The 16,607-nt window shown below is 38.5% G+C and overlaps 1 protein-coding gene and 1 pseudogene across 1 annotated transcript in view; both read left to right on the top strand.

Moving 5' to 3' along the window:
* LOC101862349 (delta(14)-sterol reductase) overlaps window positions 1-12,812 on the top strand; it is an 18,387-nt gene extending 5,575 nt beyond the window's left edge. The window contains exons 2-5 of the mRNA XM_005098536.3: window positions 3,353-3,458; window positions 3,814-3,920; window positions 6,635-6,810; window positions 11,919-12,812. Coding sequence (XP_005098593.1) covers window positions 3,353-3,458; window positions 3,814-3,920; window positions 6,635-6,810; window positions 11,919-12,194 — 665 coding nt within the window. The 3' untranslated portion in view covers window positions 12,195-12,812. The remainder of the gene's footprint in view (window positions 1-3,352; window positions 3,459-3,813; window positions 3,921-6,634; window positions 6,811-11,918) is intronic.
* Window positions 12,813-15,211: 2,399 nt separating this feature from the next.
* Window positions 15,212-15,310, top strand: LOC118477696 (annotated as a pseudogene).
* The last annotated feature ends 1,297 nt before the right edge of the window (window positions 15,311-16,607 follow it).

Here is a 16,607-nt window from a genome sequence, read left to right on the forward strand (position 1 = left end):
TCTCTCTCTCTCTCTCTCTCTCTCTCTCTTTCTCTCCACCTCCTCCTCCTTTCTCTCGCAGTTGTAAGTGAAATGATTTTAGAAATTCAGATTGTTGTAGAATATATGGCAATCGTTAGGGATAATGCTTTTTTGTCCCGGGGGGTGTTTAAATTTCACGTCTGTGATCTTCAAGGCCTCTGTGTTAAGATTTCCAGGTTTTTCAGTGGCTGCCTCTACATACTCCCTTTATCGAGGATGATCCTTCCAACCCTTCATCAAACGTCAACTTGAAGGATATGTTGCGATCAGGCATATACCTAAGACAACAAATGTCCACAACATGTGGGTGACCTCCTCCACGACCTGGCCTCACACTGTGGAATGGTCCTCATTTGGAATAATCCTTGAAAAATGTGTGATCATAGTATTGACCTCAAAGAGTCTGGGTTGCGCCAGGCTTTGCCCATGGTGCTAATGTAGTCCACTGGCAGGTAGACAGGAACACCTTTTGATGCTCATTCTATCACGAAAGGTTTTGGTAGAAGTCAACTTCAATGTAACTACTTAAGTGTGTCCTTTGACTAGATACAGTATATTCCACTGTCTTGCAGTAGATGGCAGATGCCTGAAGTGAAGGAGCAAGAAGCACAGAGTCCAAGTTCATACAGATGGCAACTGTTCTTACTCCGTCAGTCAGCAAAGGCTCTTTCCCTCAGCCTCATGTGCTGTTTCAATGTCTTTTCGTACATGTTTCCAACCCTGTGGGACTCACATGCGCCACAGGCCCTTTTGGGGATGATGTGACGCTAAACTGCTGTTATGAAACTCCTTTTTGAATGCTGTTAGTCCCAGACCCTTGGGGCCCAGTTCCTCAGACCTTTTCAAGTACCGGAGCTCCACCAGAGGATGAAAATGGGACCCCTGATAATACTTTGCTGAAGTTTTTCGACTATAGTGAGATAGAATTTCAGTAATATTCCAAAGAATTCATCTACAGGAACACTTTCTCATCACTTCAAACAGGAGGATGAATCTGCCTTTGGCAGCTCTGAATCTGACCCTAAAGAATCGGTGAAATTTTTAATCGTGCAGTCCCCTAAAGTTAGGGTAATGGTAAACATTTTCATGCAAACACAACTCTTACTCCACCTTCCTTTATGAAGTTTTGATAAGAGCAAGGAAGATACTTTTGATACTTCTGAAGTTTCCCACTTCCTCATCACATCAAAGCTGTCAACTAGACAGTTGATTTACGCTTTTTTAAAACTCTCTTATGATAGTGACCATACATAGTCAAAAGTCACTGATCTGTGTTTGTTTGAAAGAGAATTGCCCCCCAACCCTTTGCATATGTTTGGTTGCAAGGTTTCAGAAGTTGGCGTGCGATCGTTGGGCGCCCTTGGCAGAGACATAACTTTGTTCTGACTCCCTGATAAATTTTTACTTCTCTGCCAGTTTTCAACATCTTTTTTCGTTGGTTCTGGGGTCAGGATAGAGAATTCTTCATTGGCGGGAACAACTTCTGCAGTTGGCGCAGGTAGTTAATTTAAGAGACTGTTGTCAGTACCCAGCTGCCCTCCGCAGAGATGACCGAGCCAGCAACTGATATTGATGGGTCTTTGGCTGAGTCCATAGTGCCAACATCTGACTGAAGAAGGGCAGTGTCACTTAATGATGCTGGGGGGATGTCACTGTGTCACTAGATGATGCTAAGGGAAAATAGTGCCTATAACTGGAGTTGGAGTAACATCAGCTGTGACAACAGCATTGTGGACTGAAACTACAGCGATGTCGCACTGCAACATAGCATCAAGAGAACTTGTTGGGACCGAAAGGGCAAGATAAGAAGCCAGCACCTGGAGCTCTCCAGTAGTGGTTGAAGTTGGTTAGTCGGGTCAAATGTGTCACTGCTGATCTTTTTTTTGGCGTTGAAAAGTAACTAATGGAAAACCCAACTTGGGGTTTTCCATGTCCATACACAGATTTAGACCAAAAGTTTTATGGAGCAGGGCATTTTAGTTTTGATCCTTTAAAATGTTCCTGCTCCTTGTAGTGTATTATTTGGCTTTGAAGTTGGGGGAAAAGGCCATAGTTCAGTTTGAATAGTGAACAACATGCTTTAAGTGTGAACAACCATATAAGTACCACTGTACCTAATCCGTCCCTTTCACCAAGGGCAACTTTGCAGGCTTCCCAACGATATTATTACCTTTGATTCAGATCCACTATGCAAACAAAAAGAAAGAAAAAACCCCCCAAAGAACCCAACCAAACAAACAAAACCAAAAAAAGACCCTACGCAATACAGCGGCCAATACAACTATTGTTACGACTATTAAAGTTACCCAACATAAGCAGCACGGTGTGATGGCTGAGCAGGCCGGGCTGCCGGGCATAAAACTCCTATGCGCCTCGGTGGCGTTTATGAGTTATATGCTCGGCGGCTTTCATGCAGTTGGAGATAAGAGTTTTTTTTCGTTGGGGTTTTAATGTGCTTATTTTGCACCTGGGTCAAAAACTGTTTGACTGGGACATACTGTATGTTATACAGAATATTATAAGCCAAAAAAGTACATTTTGAAAATGTTGTCACGTAAAAGGTTTGTGCACGACGGCAGAGATATGCTCCCCAGCTCTGATTTTCGAAAATATTATTATTTTTAGGCCTTCACAAATATTTGAAAAAATTTAGAATGAAAATTTGAAGTGGCAAGGAGAGACTTAAAAGGAACGGCGCCATACTCATGTGGCCGTCTTGGCCCACAAGCGTAATATCTGGTGTTGCGAAATATCTATATCAGCACGATGACCTCAAGGCCAGATGGCACCCATGAGGCTAACATTTTTGTTAGGCCTTTTAGTTATACAATTAAGTCAACCTGACAGGTCCGAGATGGCCTGAGGACTGATGGGCATTGGATTGAAAAATGTTTGTCTGAAGGGCCTGGCTTTCAAAGGATTAGTCAAGGTTAGGGTCTTTGAAATGAACAACTCTTGCCTCAACTCCCCCTTTGATCCTTAATAAATCACTGAAATATAAGAATTGATGTAGAAACTTTCAGTGTAGCAAAGAGAGGTGCAAAGGGGTGCACAGAGCCTTGGGAGCCGATGCGTTCTTTTTAAAACTTTAAATATGTTGTAATCTATAGCACGGTGTTTCGTTCCTCTGGGATGTAACCCACGTTTTCATGGTCGCCCTGATAAACAAGGTTGAAGCAGTCAGGCTCCTAAATGGTGTACAATATTCTGTTGTGTTCAACTTCCAATCAATGTTTTGGAAACAAGTTTTTTTAATTTTTTACATTTTAACCTCAAAAGAAGTAGCTTTGTTTTCTCTAACAGGTTGTTCCTAATTTACTGACTTTTTCAGGTTCAAGCACATTTGTATTGTTAACAGTCTTAACCTTCTTGGGGATTCAATCTCCCAGCACGAGACAAAAGGTCAACAGTGGGATGGTGATAGCATGGGCTGTTCGGTGGGTGTATTAAACTTTGGAATTTTAAAATTTTATTGTGTAAGCTACAAAGTAGATTTTTACTCTTTAAAAAAATGCTTCTTAGGTATCAGCAGCTTCTTGTCCCTAACGGGAAAACAGAATAAATCAGGACCTACCAAAGAATTGTTTATGGACTGCCTGCTTGTACATCTGGTAAATATATTTATATTGTAAGTGCCATATGAGTCTAGAAAGTCAAATGGTTTTCCTGTTACTGTTATGAAGAGTGGAGGATGATATTGACCCTGTTGAGATTAGACCCATTTTCTGCTAAAAAGCTGTTTGTTATCTTTTTCTCTCTGTAATTGTTTAACTGAAGAGTTTCTTATTCCAGGCTTGGGACTTTCCTGTTCACTAGAGTTCTTAAGGATGGGAAAGACAGCAGATTTGACGTAGTCAAGCACAGACCTGGTCTCTTTTGGATATATTGGACAATACAAGGCAAGTTTTAACAATTTTTGGTCACTTTCTGTTCCATCATATTTTTATCTATAGGCGCTAGGCCTATAATTTCTCTTCTGCTGTCTTATTTTTGGATCTGCATAATTTTCTATGTTTCACACCTATCCCTCATATAATATGAATGCCCTGACGACATATAATCCCTATTTGTGAGCTAAAAGCGAACTAAATAATTAGATATTAGAAATACAATTCTTGTTTTTTTGTTATGATTAACGGATGCACTCCTTTGCCCAGTGAATCAAAAGATAGCTGTTATTGTGTTCAAGATACATCCGTGCTTCCAAAAGTGTTTCTTGACTCCACGTACCATATGCTCTTACACTCTGTCACAGGGAAACTAAACTGTATTGGCTGGGGGAGAAAAGTTAATGAGGGAATCAATTGCTTTAAACTGTCTTCCTTGGTGAGCAAAATGGAGAAAGGGAAAGGGAAATAATTGGCCCCATGACACGCTCTTGATAATGCGGATTGTGTTATTTCCCTTTTTAAATATTTAAAGAATAGCTGAAGTCAGTGGATGAGTTGTGTTCCTTAAAAGGGATTCTATAAGTGGCACCAAAAGAAAACTGAGATGTCATTGGTTAAAGAGAGGATTTGCACAGCCCATTGAGACCTGTCTCAGGTCAGTATGAGTGCTCGTAGGAAGAGACGAAATGCTGGCTACAATGTCTGCTATACTTCGTTTTGTTGATGTTTACACAAAATTAAACGTTTTGTCACATTTGCTGCCTATTGTCTGTTGCAAGTTCACCCTCAGATTAGCTCACAGTAAATATTTCCAATAAGGCACCAATTTTAGTCAATGTAATGTTGCCAAACATAATTCTGGAACACTCAAAGGTGTGTAGTTTTTTAAGTTGCGCGATTCCTGTTGTGGTGTCAGCCAGGGGCACACACAGAAAATAAGAACTTCCAGCAGCAATAAAAGTTTATTTTTAGCTCTATATGTAGAAGGTTTAAAGGATTACCTGAAGCTTTATTAAGTTTTTTTCTTGAATTAAAATTTTTTTTTTTCGGCCTTACAATTCACTGATTCTTTTTGTTTATCCATCATAGTTGGAGGCTATACTGGCAGCATTCATGATACAGTAGAACATAACTATAGCGGCACCTGCTGCATCAGGTCCGTCCCTACTGCGGGACCTTACCGGAATCCCCTTTTTTGTCTATGTAAACTCAATTACCTGTGCTTGGGTTTAACGGGGCAAGGAAAGGCCCGAACTTGGATACAGCGGGAGAGATTGAGCGAGCTCTAGCTGGGGGAAGGGGGTTGGGTGGTTGGGAGGCTGTAGGTGGGCTCCAAACAGACCATCAGCGGTGCGGTGTTGTGATTGGCCAGTCCAGTGATGAGTGAGGTGGGGCAGGCGGCAGAGAGAGATGGTGCGGAGAGACGAGTTATGAGAGACACTCCAAAAGTATGTGCCATAGCCCTAGGCCTACGTAGGCTAAAAAAACGTAAAAGAAGAAGAGAGCGTGCAGTCTGTCATTTTTCGGCAGTTCCTCTTTGCATTCCTATAGCAGGAATATGCCGGTTGTTTTCAAGTTAGTTCACAGCATGGCTTGATTTTACTTTATGCAGTTAAAATATTTTATGGTGAAAATTGAACAGTAAAAACATTTATTTACATTTTACAGTAGTATAATCTACATCTTTTAGTAAAGAACAATGGTCTTTATTAAATCGAGAATCCTGTTAGGATCAATGATGAAAAATTCTTTTCTGAAGTTTGACTACAAATATGACCACAAATTCTTCAAGTTAATACATTTAAATATATTTCCTTCCGGTCTCTCCAAAATCTGGACCTTCTATCAGTATATGTCTGAAAGTAAAATTAATATCACATAAGATACAAAATGGCTTTTCATCTTCCTCAAGGAGATATCTATGCATAAGGTGGGACACACACTATAATTTTTTGCATCTTCCAGGCAATGAGTTTTTGTGATGTCATCGCCTGAATGACAGGCATAAAAAATGATGCGCTCCCAATTGCTGCTTGCTGAAGACAAGCAAAATCTCGAGTCTGTGGTTTGACGCTACACAGAGCTGATCTAGATAGGTCCAAATCAAGGCCATGAAGCCTTTAGATCGAAATTGTAGCCTCAATTGCTTTTAAGAACGGTATGGAATCTAATGTAAAACAATTATTTCTAACAAATATTAAATGAAATTGGGACCAAAAATATACATACGGTTCAAAATTATTCATTTTCTTTGGTGAATCGAGGAGGGGCTACAGATTCCACGTAAGGCAAAAGATCCTGCATGTACGAAAATCTTTGCGTGATGCAAGCTAAATATATAATTTGCATACAATGCTTTGCCTGGAGTCTGCAAAAAATAACAAGTGGGCGGGAGGCCCTTGAGAGGTATGTCCAAAATGTTATCTAGTTAAAATGATTTTGTCAATTTTGTCTCTTCTGGAGGGACACAAATGTTTTTGTGGGCCCAATTTGGGCATTATATTATGGAGTTTATTTTTGAGGAGCATCATTGAAAAGACATAATTTTCTCTGAAAAGTGTGGAACACTGTGCTATGTAAAAATATTTTAAAAATTGTTGCAGTGTACTTTGAGGAGCCGAATTCATCCCCACCCCCAATGGACGGACATAAAAGAAAGTAAAGGACTGTTTTATCTGTTGATTTCACTTATGTTTTCTTTTTTTTCGTTTGTTTTCACAAAGGTGTCTGGGTATTATCAACTTTGCTACCAACTCTGATTGTGAATGGTAAGCAAGACCGAAAGGATGAGATCACAAAACAAGACTATGTTGGCTGGGGAATGTGGACTGTAGGCTTTCTTATAGAAGTCATTGCTGACCATCAGAAAGGCGTGTTCAAAAATAACCCAGCTAATGCAGTGAGTAACAATGTATTTCTTCATATGTTCATGTTTTTTTCTACTTTCTATACCTAAATGGGCTAGGGGAAATAGATAGATGTATATCTCGCTGATATAGGGAGAACCACCACATCTTCTAAAGTTTAAGGGTGATGTTTTTTTTCTGTACTTTCTTTATCTTCTGTACACCTCTCTTTCATATCAATCTGTTGACTACTAGCATCTGTGGTTAAGCGGTTTGTGGGATATCACTGTGGTTGGGATGCCGTAGTGACTGAGCAGGGGTGCTGCTGTCACACGCAGAGGACACGAGTTTGATTCAGATGCGAGGAGGTTTTTTTACAGAGTAAAAACGTCTGTCTGGTGGGAATGTGTCCTTCTCAGTCTGAGCCCGGGTTAGCCCTGACAGTCAGAGTTGAAGCAGCATGCCTATTGAATGAGCTAAATCTTATCATTGGGGATGTAAAATTTCTTTAGTTAAAACTACAATTTCAAATAAATCTGTTGCCTGAACGTAAGGTCCAGCATAAAGGAGACTTTTTAAGCTGTTACTAAGGGGGTACTGGAAATGAGAATGAGACCAATTGTAGAGACTCAACTCAGTGAATCCCAGTTTGGCTTCAGAAAAGGCAGGAGCTGTACTGACGTTATTTTTGCATTAAGACAGTTGTGTGAGACTGCCATTGCACATGACAAAGACCTCAATATCGTCTTCTTTGATCAGGAAAAGGCATTTGACCGGGTAAATAGATGCTGACTTTGAGAAGTCTTAGAGGAATATGGTGTTACAGGACAATTGCTGGAGAACATCTTGGCACTTTATAAAAACAGCCTGTGTGCCGTAAGATCAACAGAAGGACTATCGGACTGGTTCCCCATCAGGTCTGGGGTCTGGGGTGAGACAAGGGTATGTTTTCTCTCTGTTTCTCTTCATCACTTGCATGGATAAGATCACGAAAGCAGCAAATGACAACATCATTGAATTGAACGAGCTTTTATTTGCTGATGACCAGAGTATATTATATACAAATGAAAAGGAATTACAAAAACAGACCACTAAACTAAATGAGGAATGTAAACACCTGAACATGAAAATCTCCATCTCAAAAACAGAAGTTATGAAGATCAGTAGAAACTCAGGGAAACTCAACATCCTTATTGACAGAACACAGATCCTTCAAGGAGAGGAATTTAAATATTTGGGAAGCATCTTCACACAAGATGGACATATGGACAAAGAAATAGAAACAAGAAGTATGAAGGCAAATGCAATGACCTACCAACTAGCACCCCTGCTCAGTCACAAGAACATCCCAACCGAAGTGAAATCCCAGCTCATCAATAGTATCTTCATACCAACATTAACATACTAGTTCAAACATGGTCTCTGAACAAGGCACAAGAAAGAAAAACCAATGCATGCGAAATGAGGTATCTCTGCAAATCCATCAAAGTCACCAGAACAGGCCGCATAAGAAACGAAACCATACATCTACAAACTGGAATACCACCAGTAATAAAATTCATAGAGCGTCAAAGGGTCAAATGGTTTGGACATCTAACCAGAATGCCCCAGAAATAACTAGTGACTAGAGCTTACAACACCCGAGAATCAGGCTTCGAATCAAGAGGAAGACCAAGAAAGACCTTTCTGGATGGGGTTAAAAAGGTCCTGGAACAACATGACATATCTGTCACAGATGCTACACACCTACCATAGGACAGAAACCTGCACCTCCCCTCAACATCCTAAGGATACCAGAGGGAGCAAAAAGTAAAAGTAAAGTACTAAATGGTCAGCCTTTGAAATAAGATCCAATTGTTTCAGAAGGACATTAGATTTTAGATTTTTACAAACGTTCTTTTCTGAAGTTTGACTAATTTTTAAGACTCTGAAAGGAATTGATTGGATACAGGTGTCTTTCTTTGTGAATGGTGTCCCACAGTTCGTGGTTTCAATGTTAGAGTATGATTTTCAATACTCTTGTCTCATGAAAGAATACTGTTTATTTCTTCAAAATGAGTGCTGTTTTTTCTTTTCCATTCTGATATGATTTTTAACTAGAACTGAACTGCTGATTGCTACTACCAGAAACTTAATTCACAGTGTTGGTTATCAGTTAAGGAACATCTTATTATGTACATGTATAAAAGTTTAGAAAATGTATTTATGGATGGAGAGTTTTTTCATTAACTGAGAGTCCCCCCCCCCCCCCCCGCCCTTAAACCTGGTACAGAAAAGAAAAGTGCCTTGCAAGCTGCCGCTCTATGACTTTGGGGCAACGTTCTTGTGTCATTGTAAATGTATTTTAATCTGGCTTTAGGAGGAAGTGTGTGTTAGCCTTGTATTATAAATGTTCAAACCTGCTTCAAATTGTGGGAAGATATAACAAGATTGTGATTTATCTGTACTTTATTTGGTTTGTGGCTTGTTTTCAGCAATAAGTGGAAGATTTTGTTTCAGTATTTCAAGTTTTCAGCTTGTTGCGTCAGAGTTGTTTTATATACACAACATTGCTCTGAGTGGAAACGTAATGCAAGTTAAAATTGTAGTGAATTGCCAAGAAATAAGAGGAAGGATTGTTTCAACTTTTTTTTTTTCAAATTATGTTTTATATCAATGCCATGAACTTACTGATTACCATTAATAAGAATAAATGACATTTATGTAGCGCTCAACCCTGATTAAACTACACAGGCCCTGAGCGCTTTACAATACAGTACAACGTACAACAGTAACATAAAACGTGTTCTGACTAAAAGAAAATCTCTCCAAATATCCATCTTATTAATTTAAAAACAGAAATGACTTCAGCTGACATTTGAATGAATCAAAAGATTTGATCTCTCTTAAAGTACTTGGTAAAGCTTTCCAGATCTTGGGGCCTTGGTATTCAAATGCCCTTTCATTCCTTTCACCCATTGTTTTAAGTTTCATAGATGGTAAAATAAATTTCTTTTTGTCAGCTGATGACCTTAAACTGCGAGTTGGAATGTACAGTCTTAACAGATTTGATAAATATGATAGCGCATTATCATTCAAACATTTCTGACATAGGGTGGCCAACTTGGACACTATTCTTTTCTCAACGGGGAGCCAATGCAATGTCCGTAAAAGAGGTGTAGCAGAGTCTCGCTTTCTTTTCCGTAAAACTAAACGTGCAGCATTGTTTTGGACAGTTTGAAGTCTTTTAACTTTCTCCAGTGATATTCCTGATAACAAGGAGTTACAATAATAGAGTTTTGATAAAATCAAGCTAGTTACTAGTAAAGCAGTATACTTAGTATTGATCTTACTTTACTTTTATCCGCTGCTTATACCCTTCTGGGTATTGCGGGAATAAAGAGACGTCTCTCTGCCGCCAGCCGGAGAGGTTGGGTCAGGGGGATTCCGTGAGTTGTTAATGTTTCCCTGACTCCATTTATCCAGGTCTTTCTCGGTCGCCCTGTAGCCTTGTTGCCATCGAATTTTTTTATGTAGGCACGCTTTGCTGGATGGTGTGTTGGTAATCGCATGAGATGTCCGAACCATTTGATTTTTGGGTGTTGGATGTGATGCCTGACGTCTTTTGTGCCCACCATTTCTCTGATTACTAAGTTTTTAATTTTGTCTTGCCTGGTCTTGTTTACTGCTTTTCTAAGGCATCGCATTTCACATGCTGTAATTCTTTGCTCTAATGTCTTGGTCGTGGTCCATGTTTGGCATTGATGTTGGGATGAATATGGTGTTGATCATTTTGAGTTGTGTTGTCATGGGGATGTTAGGATGTTTCAGTAGTGGAGTAAGCTGGTAACTAACATTATTGGTCTTTTGTACTGGTGTTTAAATTTCTCTGTTCAGTCGCACACCCTCTGTGAATTTACTTCCGAGGTACTCAAATTCTTGGACCTGTATGAGACTGTTGTTGTTGATGTGTATCCTGAGTGGTCCTGGCTTTCTGCTTACTTTCATTGTCTCTGTTTTGTTGATGTTGATCTTCATGTTATAGTTGTTACATTCTTCGTTTAATCTGGTGGTGTGGTGTTGGAGACTTTGTTCATCTTTGTGTACCAGGCATTGGTTATCAGCGAAAAGTAATTCATTTAGGGCGTCTGGTTCTGTGTTGGCCTCTTTTGTAATTCCATCCATACATATGATAAATAGTAGTGGTTATAGGACACAACCTTTCCTGAATCACAGTCAGTAAGCATACATGTCATTCATGACTTTAAGAAGTGCTGTTTCTGTACTGTGGTTAGCTCCATAGGCAGACTGGAATGGCTCTAACAGATTGTTCTCTTTTAATTGATGACGAAGCTGCTTGAGGACAACCTTTTCAAGGATTTTAAACAGAAAAGGCAGATTTGAAACCGGTCTATAGTTCTTTAAGACATTCTGATCTAAGTTTTTGTTTCATTAGCAAAGGTTTTACAAGAGCAATTTTAAAGGAATCTGGTACTGATCCACACACACGAGAATTATTTATGATTTTAGTAATAAATGGGATCAGTTTGTCAATGCAGGAAGACAACAGAGAACTAGGGACAGGGTCGAGATCACAATGCTTGCTAGGGGATTTTAGAATTACTGATTTAATGTATTTTTCAGAAACAGGTTTACACTTATCAAGAATCACCCCATCATCATATACATCAAAATCACCACATTTCATAGTTATCAAAGTAGTTTCTTAGTTTCTGGACTTGATCTGTAAAATAACCAGCAACTTTTTGGGTAGTTTTAAGTCGCTAAAAGAATTCGGGAGACGTGTCTTTTTGACTCTTCCTAATAGTTCATCACAAATGCCGAATAATTGTTCACACGATTTTGACTTTTCCAATTTAGAAACATAGTATTTGTTTTTAGCACATTTAGTTACACATTTCAACTCTTGCTTCTTAAATCTAAAAATGTGCTTGTGGATGGTGAGCCCTGTTTTAAGCCATTGTCTCTCTGCCTTCCTGCATTCGATTTTGGCCGCTTTCACCTCAGCCCCAAACCATGGTGCATACGTTCTAGTCGACATATGACGAGTTACAAATGGTGTGTGCTTGTCAAGAACTGCCCTCATTGTAAGTGATAATGCTAATATTCTTTAATTTATGGAACTGTGCTCTTGATTTAACACCTTTTTTTTTCTTTGCAGGGAAAGTTTATTACTAGCGGACTTTGGAGTGTATCTCGGCATCCCAATTACTTTGGGGAAATTCTTATGTGGACTGGTCTGTATGTGTCGTCCACATCTGTGTTGCGAGGATGGGAGCACATCGGCATCATTTCCCCTCTCCTGTTGACGTACCTTCTCACAAGAGTGAGTGGCATTCCTCTCTTGGAGGCTTTGGGGAAGAAGAGATGGGGTAATGAGCCAGCTTATCAAGAGTATGTCAGAAACACTGCTAAGCTCATCCCCTACATTTGGTAACTCACAGTAAAAGCTGAGTATTTTTTTACATTCATTCATTTGATTTATAGGATTTGTTATTGTTTGAGTTTCAAATTTTTTTTTCTTCTGTTGTATGCCAAAGAGGACATGCTAAATGAACATCAAACTGCCTGTGATGCTTCTAAAAAAATATCTTTTTGGAGAAACTTTTTCCCCTGACTTTCGTTCCTGTTAATTAATATGAGATAGAAAATGGACACCATTTCACTGCCTGTGATGTTTCATAGTGCTTGTAATTTTGTGCCATTGTTTGTTTTGCATAGATGAATAAAAGATAGTTATGTCCTCTTCTTTTCTCAAACTGAATGAATATACAGTGTAGTAAGCACATAGTGAAACTGGCAGGATATATGAATTTTACTATGCATTCATTTTAGACTGTAGCAAGGTTGATAAAGTTGGGCAATCGGGTCAAAATTTTACTGTTGTGTTTATTAGTTACCGTACCAACATGCTTGTTAGGTTTAAAGTCGTCACATTTTACAGATTTGGGTTTTGACATTGATTTTTGTCAACCCCTCCTGGGATAAGCTGTTTTTCCTTGAACAGGAAGCCTTTCTGCTTCTTTTGCTCTCCCATATGTATAAAAAAAAAAAATTCCTGTCCTGAAAATATGTTTGCAGTGTGCATTTTTGGCTTTATGCTTGTTTACTATGTGTGTGCTAGACTGTATTTCATTGAGGATTTTACTCTTGTGATGTTTCTTCATCATCAAATGTTGATTTTAGGCCTATATATGCTCTTGTGCAGTTGCTGGCAGCCCTGTTGCAGTATATTGTGGACTTGATTTGTAAGATTTGAGTCCAAGTGGCATCTTAATGGTTTTTCTCACCCTTCCCAGAATAGTTTCTGTCAGCTCTGGGCTCTGATGGGATGCCAAGAGCGTTGCCTTCGAAATGGCTCACTTTTTGTTTAGTAGTAGTAGGGTGGCAACAAAAACAACAGTAATAACATTGTTACATTTTTTAAAACGTCTTTTTGTTTTGTTTATTTCATGCTTTTTTCCCCCCACTGGTGAAGCTGGTGTATTTCTCTTTACCCTATCCTATCGCTTCGGGAAATGATTTGTTTTTCTTATCTGGTTCTTATGATGTTGTTTCTCCATACTTTCATGAACAAGGTGCATACACTAGATATTTACAGCGTACAATGACATTGATGTTATCTTGCATTTTTTTTTTCTTACTTTGAACTTCACTTTTGACATATCATTTCTGTTTTTCTTAATATATAGTTTATTTGTGTGCAGTCAAGACTTTTTTTTCCATTTTGTTAGTTTGATATTTTTTATTTTATTACGGAAAAATTTGTTTGTGGAATTTTTCTAGTTATTTTCAATGACTTAATGACATTTCTTTATGAATTTCTGACTATTTTGCTCCTTTCATGTCTTTTAACGAAATGGTTTTTTCAATGAGGCTGATTCTCTTCAGTAACAATTTGTGGATTGTTTCTTGAAGAGTCGTATTGTGTGCATTCTGATTTATACAAAATGTTGATGTCAGATTCTTTTCTTTCTTCTCCTTATCTGTAAGTTGTTGAATCAACTGTCTCTAATTAGTGATTGTTCTGGTCTGGTCTGTTACTGTTTCTGTAGTCCTCTTCAGTGCCTGGAAGTGGGTGGGCGATGGGTGCTGAGGTGTGGTTTGCTCCTTCTTTCTTATCGAACATTGATCTTCCTTATCTCTCCTCCTTCTCTTCTTTGTATGTTACTCTCTAGTAACAGGTCTAGTCTTCTGCACTTTTATGACTCTTTTTGTGTTGTAAGTGTCGTAAAACTCCTAAATTCAAAACAAATGTGGAAATGTGGCTGTTATTGTATTGACTCCCGAATACTACAATTAAAACCTTTAGTTTTCTGAAGCCGTTCTGTTTCCCGTGGTGGGGGGAAAGGGTATTAGTGAGGAGGAGTGCTGTTAATTATTCTGTTTTGTAGTTACCAAATACAGTAGAAAATCAATGTGACTAGCCAGAACTAGATTTGGGAAACTGTCTGACCTGACTTTGTACCTTGAGACGAGGACGGGTTTTCTGTTAAGGGAGAGGTTTGAGATTTCATTTTTTTGAATTATTGACCTCCCTCCCTGTCCAATTCTTTTCTCATTTGTTTTTCATTTCCCACCCGCATGTTTTACACCTCAAACATGGCGAAACAGTGAGTAAAGCAGAGTTATGTCAACATTTCTATGATCATTATGTCATGAAAAAGATCGAGACAAACATTCCTGTACCTCTTTTTGTATCTCCCCCCCCCCAACATATGAAAATATTCTTTTTCTATATGTGGGTTTTCTGCTTTTTAAACTCTCTCTTATCCACTTCTATTTATAAAAAATTGAAATACCAACCTAATGTTATTCAGATATTGTCTGTTTTTTTGCCAAGTATTGTGAAATACCACTCCAACAAAGTTTTACTATAAATGATTCTATCCAGGAAGTGTTATGCAGGTTCAGTGTGAGTCTACTTCATTGTTCTGTTGTGGCAAATCTATGCACGGCAATGGGAGTGGACGGTGGTTGATGGGGTTGCTTGTGAAAAAAATCAGGGACCTTCGGTTACTTAGCTTTTGATTACCGGTATACATGTATAGCATATCTATATGTATGGATTAAAAAAAAAAAGATTCTTTTTAGTTGGCTTTCTTCTGCTGATGTGAAGAAATCAGAATATGCAAACAAAATGCAGAACATCAGTCATATCTTTGCAGTTTCTGCTGTAGATTTTTTTTGGTTTGCATTGGCCTGATTTGCTTATATAGGCACTATTGTCATCAAACTTACAATGTCAACAAATACCTCACAGATACCATCGTCAGTTCTAACAGAACAGTGGCTTTCAGTCGATTATATTTGATGGAAGGGGACCGGGGGAAATGGTTTGTTCTCAGAATACTTTTTTTTTATAATTCACCAATTACATTACGAATTTTACTTTTGTGATCCTTCCATCAGATCGTTTAATTTGTATACCTGTACGTTTTCACTGTTTACACAGTACCAGTACATATATTAAAAACTGGAAAAATACAGAAGATAAGCATTGCTCTGTAATACAAGGATGATATGCAAATTCTTGAAGTGTTCCATTTTTTGTGTGTAGGTGGACCCTGATAAAAAGCGGGGAGGGGGGGGGGGAGCAGTTATAGACTAGTGTCATCTGAGATGATCCCAACCTTGTAAACAAATAGATGAAATGTTTTCACAGGATTTATGCAAATTTCAAAAGTGGCTGTGGTAGATCTATTTTGTATCCATTAAACTAGGAATTGATGAGGAAAATTACTTGTCAAACCGTTGTTGAACCCTAATTAGTATTCTTCTGTGTTATTGACAAACATAGTTTACTATGATATTTTTGTAAATGTTTAATATCAGGCACTAGTTGTCTGGGATATTTACCTTGCAGGGTTGTCTGATGCTTGATAAATTGAACAAACATGAAGTTTAACTGTGCTACCAAACTCCACAGAAAAATACATCGTCGACCAGCTGTCAGATGTACTAAGCCTAATATTTTGACAAATTTTTCAATAGCAATATCTTAATTTATGATAATATTGGTTGCATGTATGTGAGAAATAGACATATTTTGCAGAAAAATCTAAATTCTAAATGTTGAAAAAGAAAGAAAAAATACATAGTGTAGACACAGTTGTTTAAAGAAGGATACAATTTTTTTCTCTCTCTTTTAAAATTTTGCTATCTGGGCTTAGTACATTTTAACAGCTTGTCAGAGACGTGCATTTTGTTTTCCTTGTAATGTCTTATGTATGTGTGGTATGTAATGCCTTATACAGTGCTTTATTGGTTCAGTTTACATCAGGCAATAGCCATATATTTTGTAAGAAAACAGTATAAATAAAAGAAATTCCTTCATATGGTATTGCGTTGTTTTCTATTTGGGAGTTTTCAAACGGCATAAATGACTGCCTCAAACTTTGATCCATTGTGTATTTTGCATGTACTGATGTCTGTGGTGTAATGGTTGGGTTCTTTGCTATTGCATACAAAGACATGGATTCAATTCCCGTTCGGGGAAGGTGAGTGGTTGGCAGGTGCTCTGGTGTGGTTTGTTCCTTCTCTTTACTATCGAATATCTTCATCTACTGTCCTTATCTGATCTCTTCTTCTCCATTTTTGTGCTTGTTACTCTCTTGTAGTACAAGTACCTTCAGTCTTTGGTAGTGGCGTCGGTAGCCTAGTGGTTAGGCTACCGGGCTCATAATCGTGAAATTGCAGGTTTGGGGGTTCGAGCCTTATCTCAGTGTGACGTTGTATCCTTGTGAAAAGCACTTTACACGAATTTCCCATTTGGCTCGGTCCTTTCGAAGAAGGACGTTAAACTCGGAGGTCCCGCCTCTTAATATACCCCAATAGTGTTGATGGGTGT

This window comes from Aplysia californica, unplaced genomic scaffold (genome assembly GCF_000002075.1).
Source record: "Aplysia californica isolate F4 #8 unplaced genomic scaffold, AplCal3.0 scaffold00185, whole genome shotgun sequence".
NCBI classification, from domain to species: domain Eukaryota; kingdom Metazoa; phylum Mollusca; class Gastropoda; order Aplysiida; family Aplysiidae; genus Aplysia; species Aplysia californica.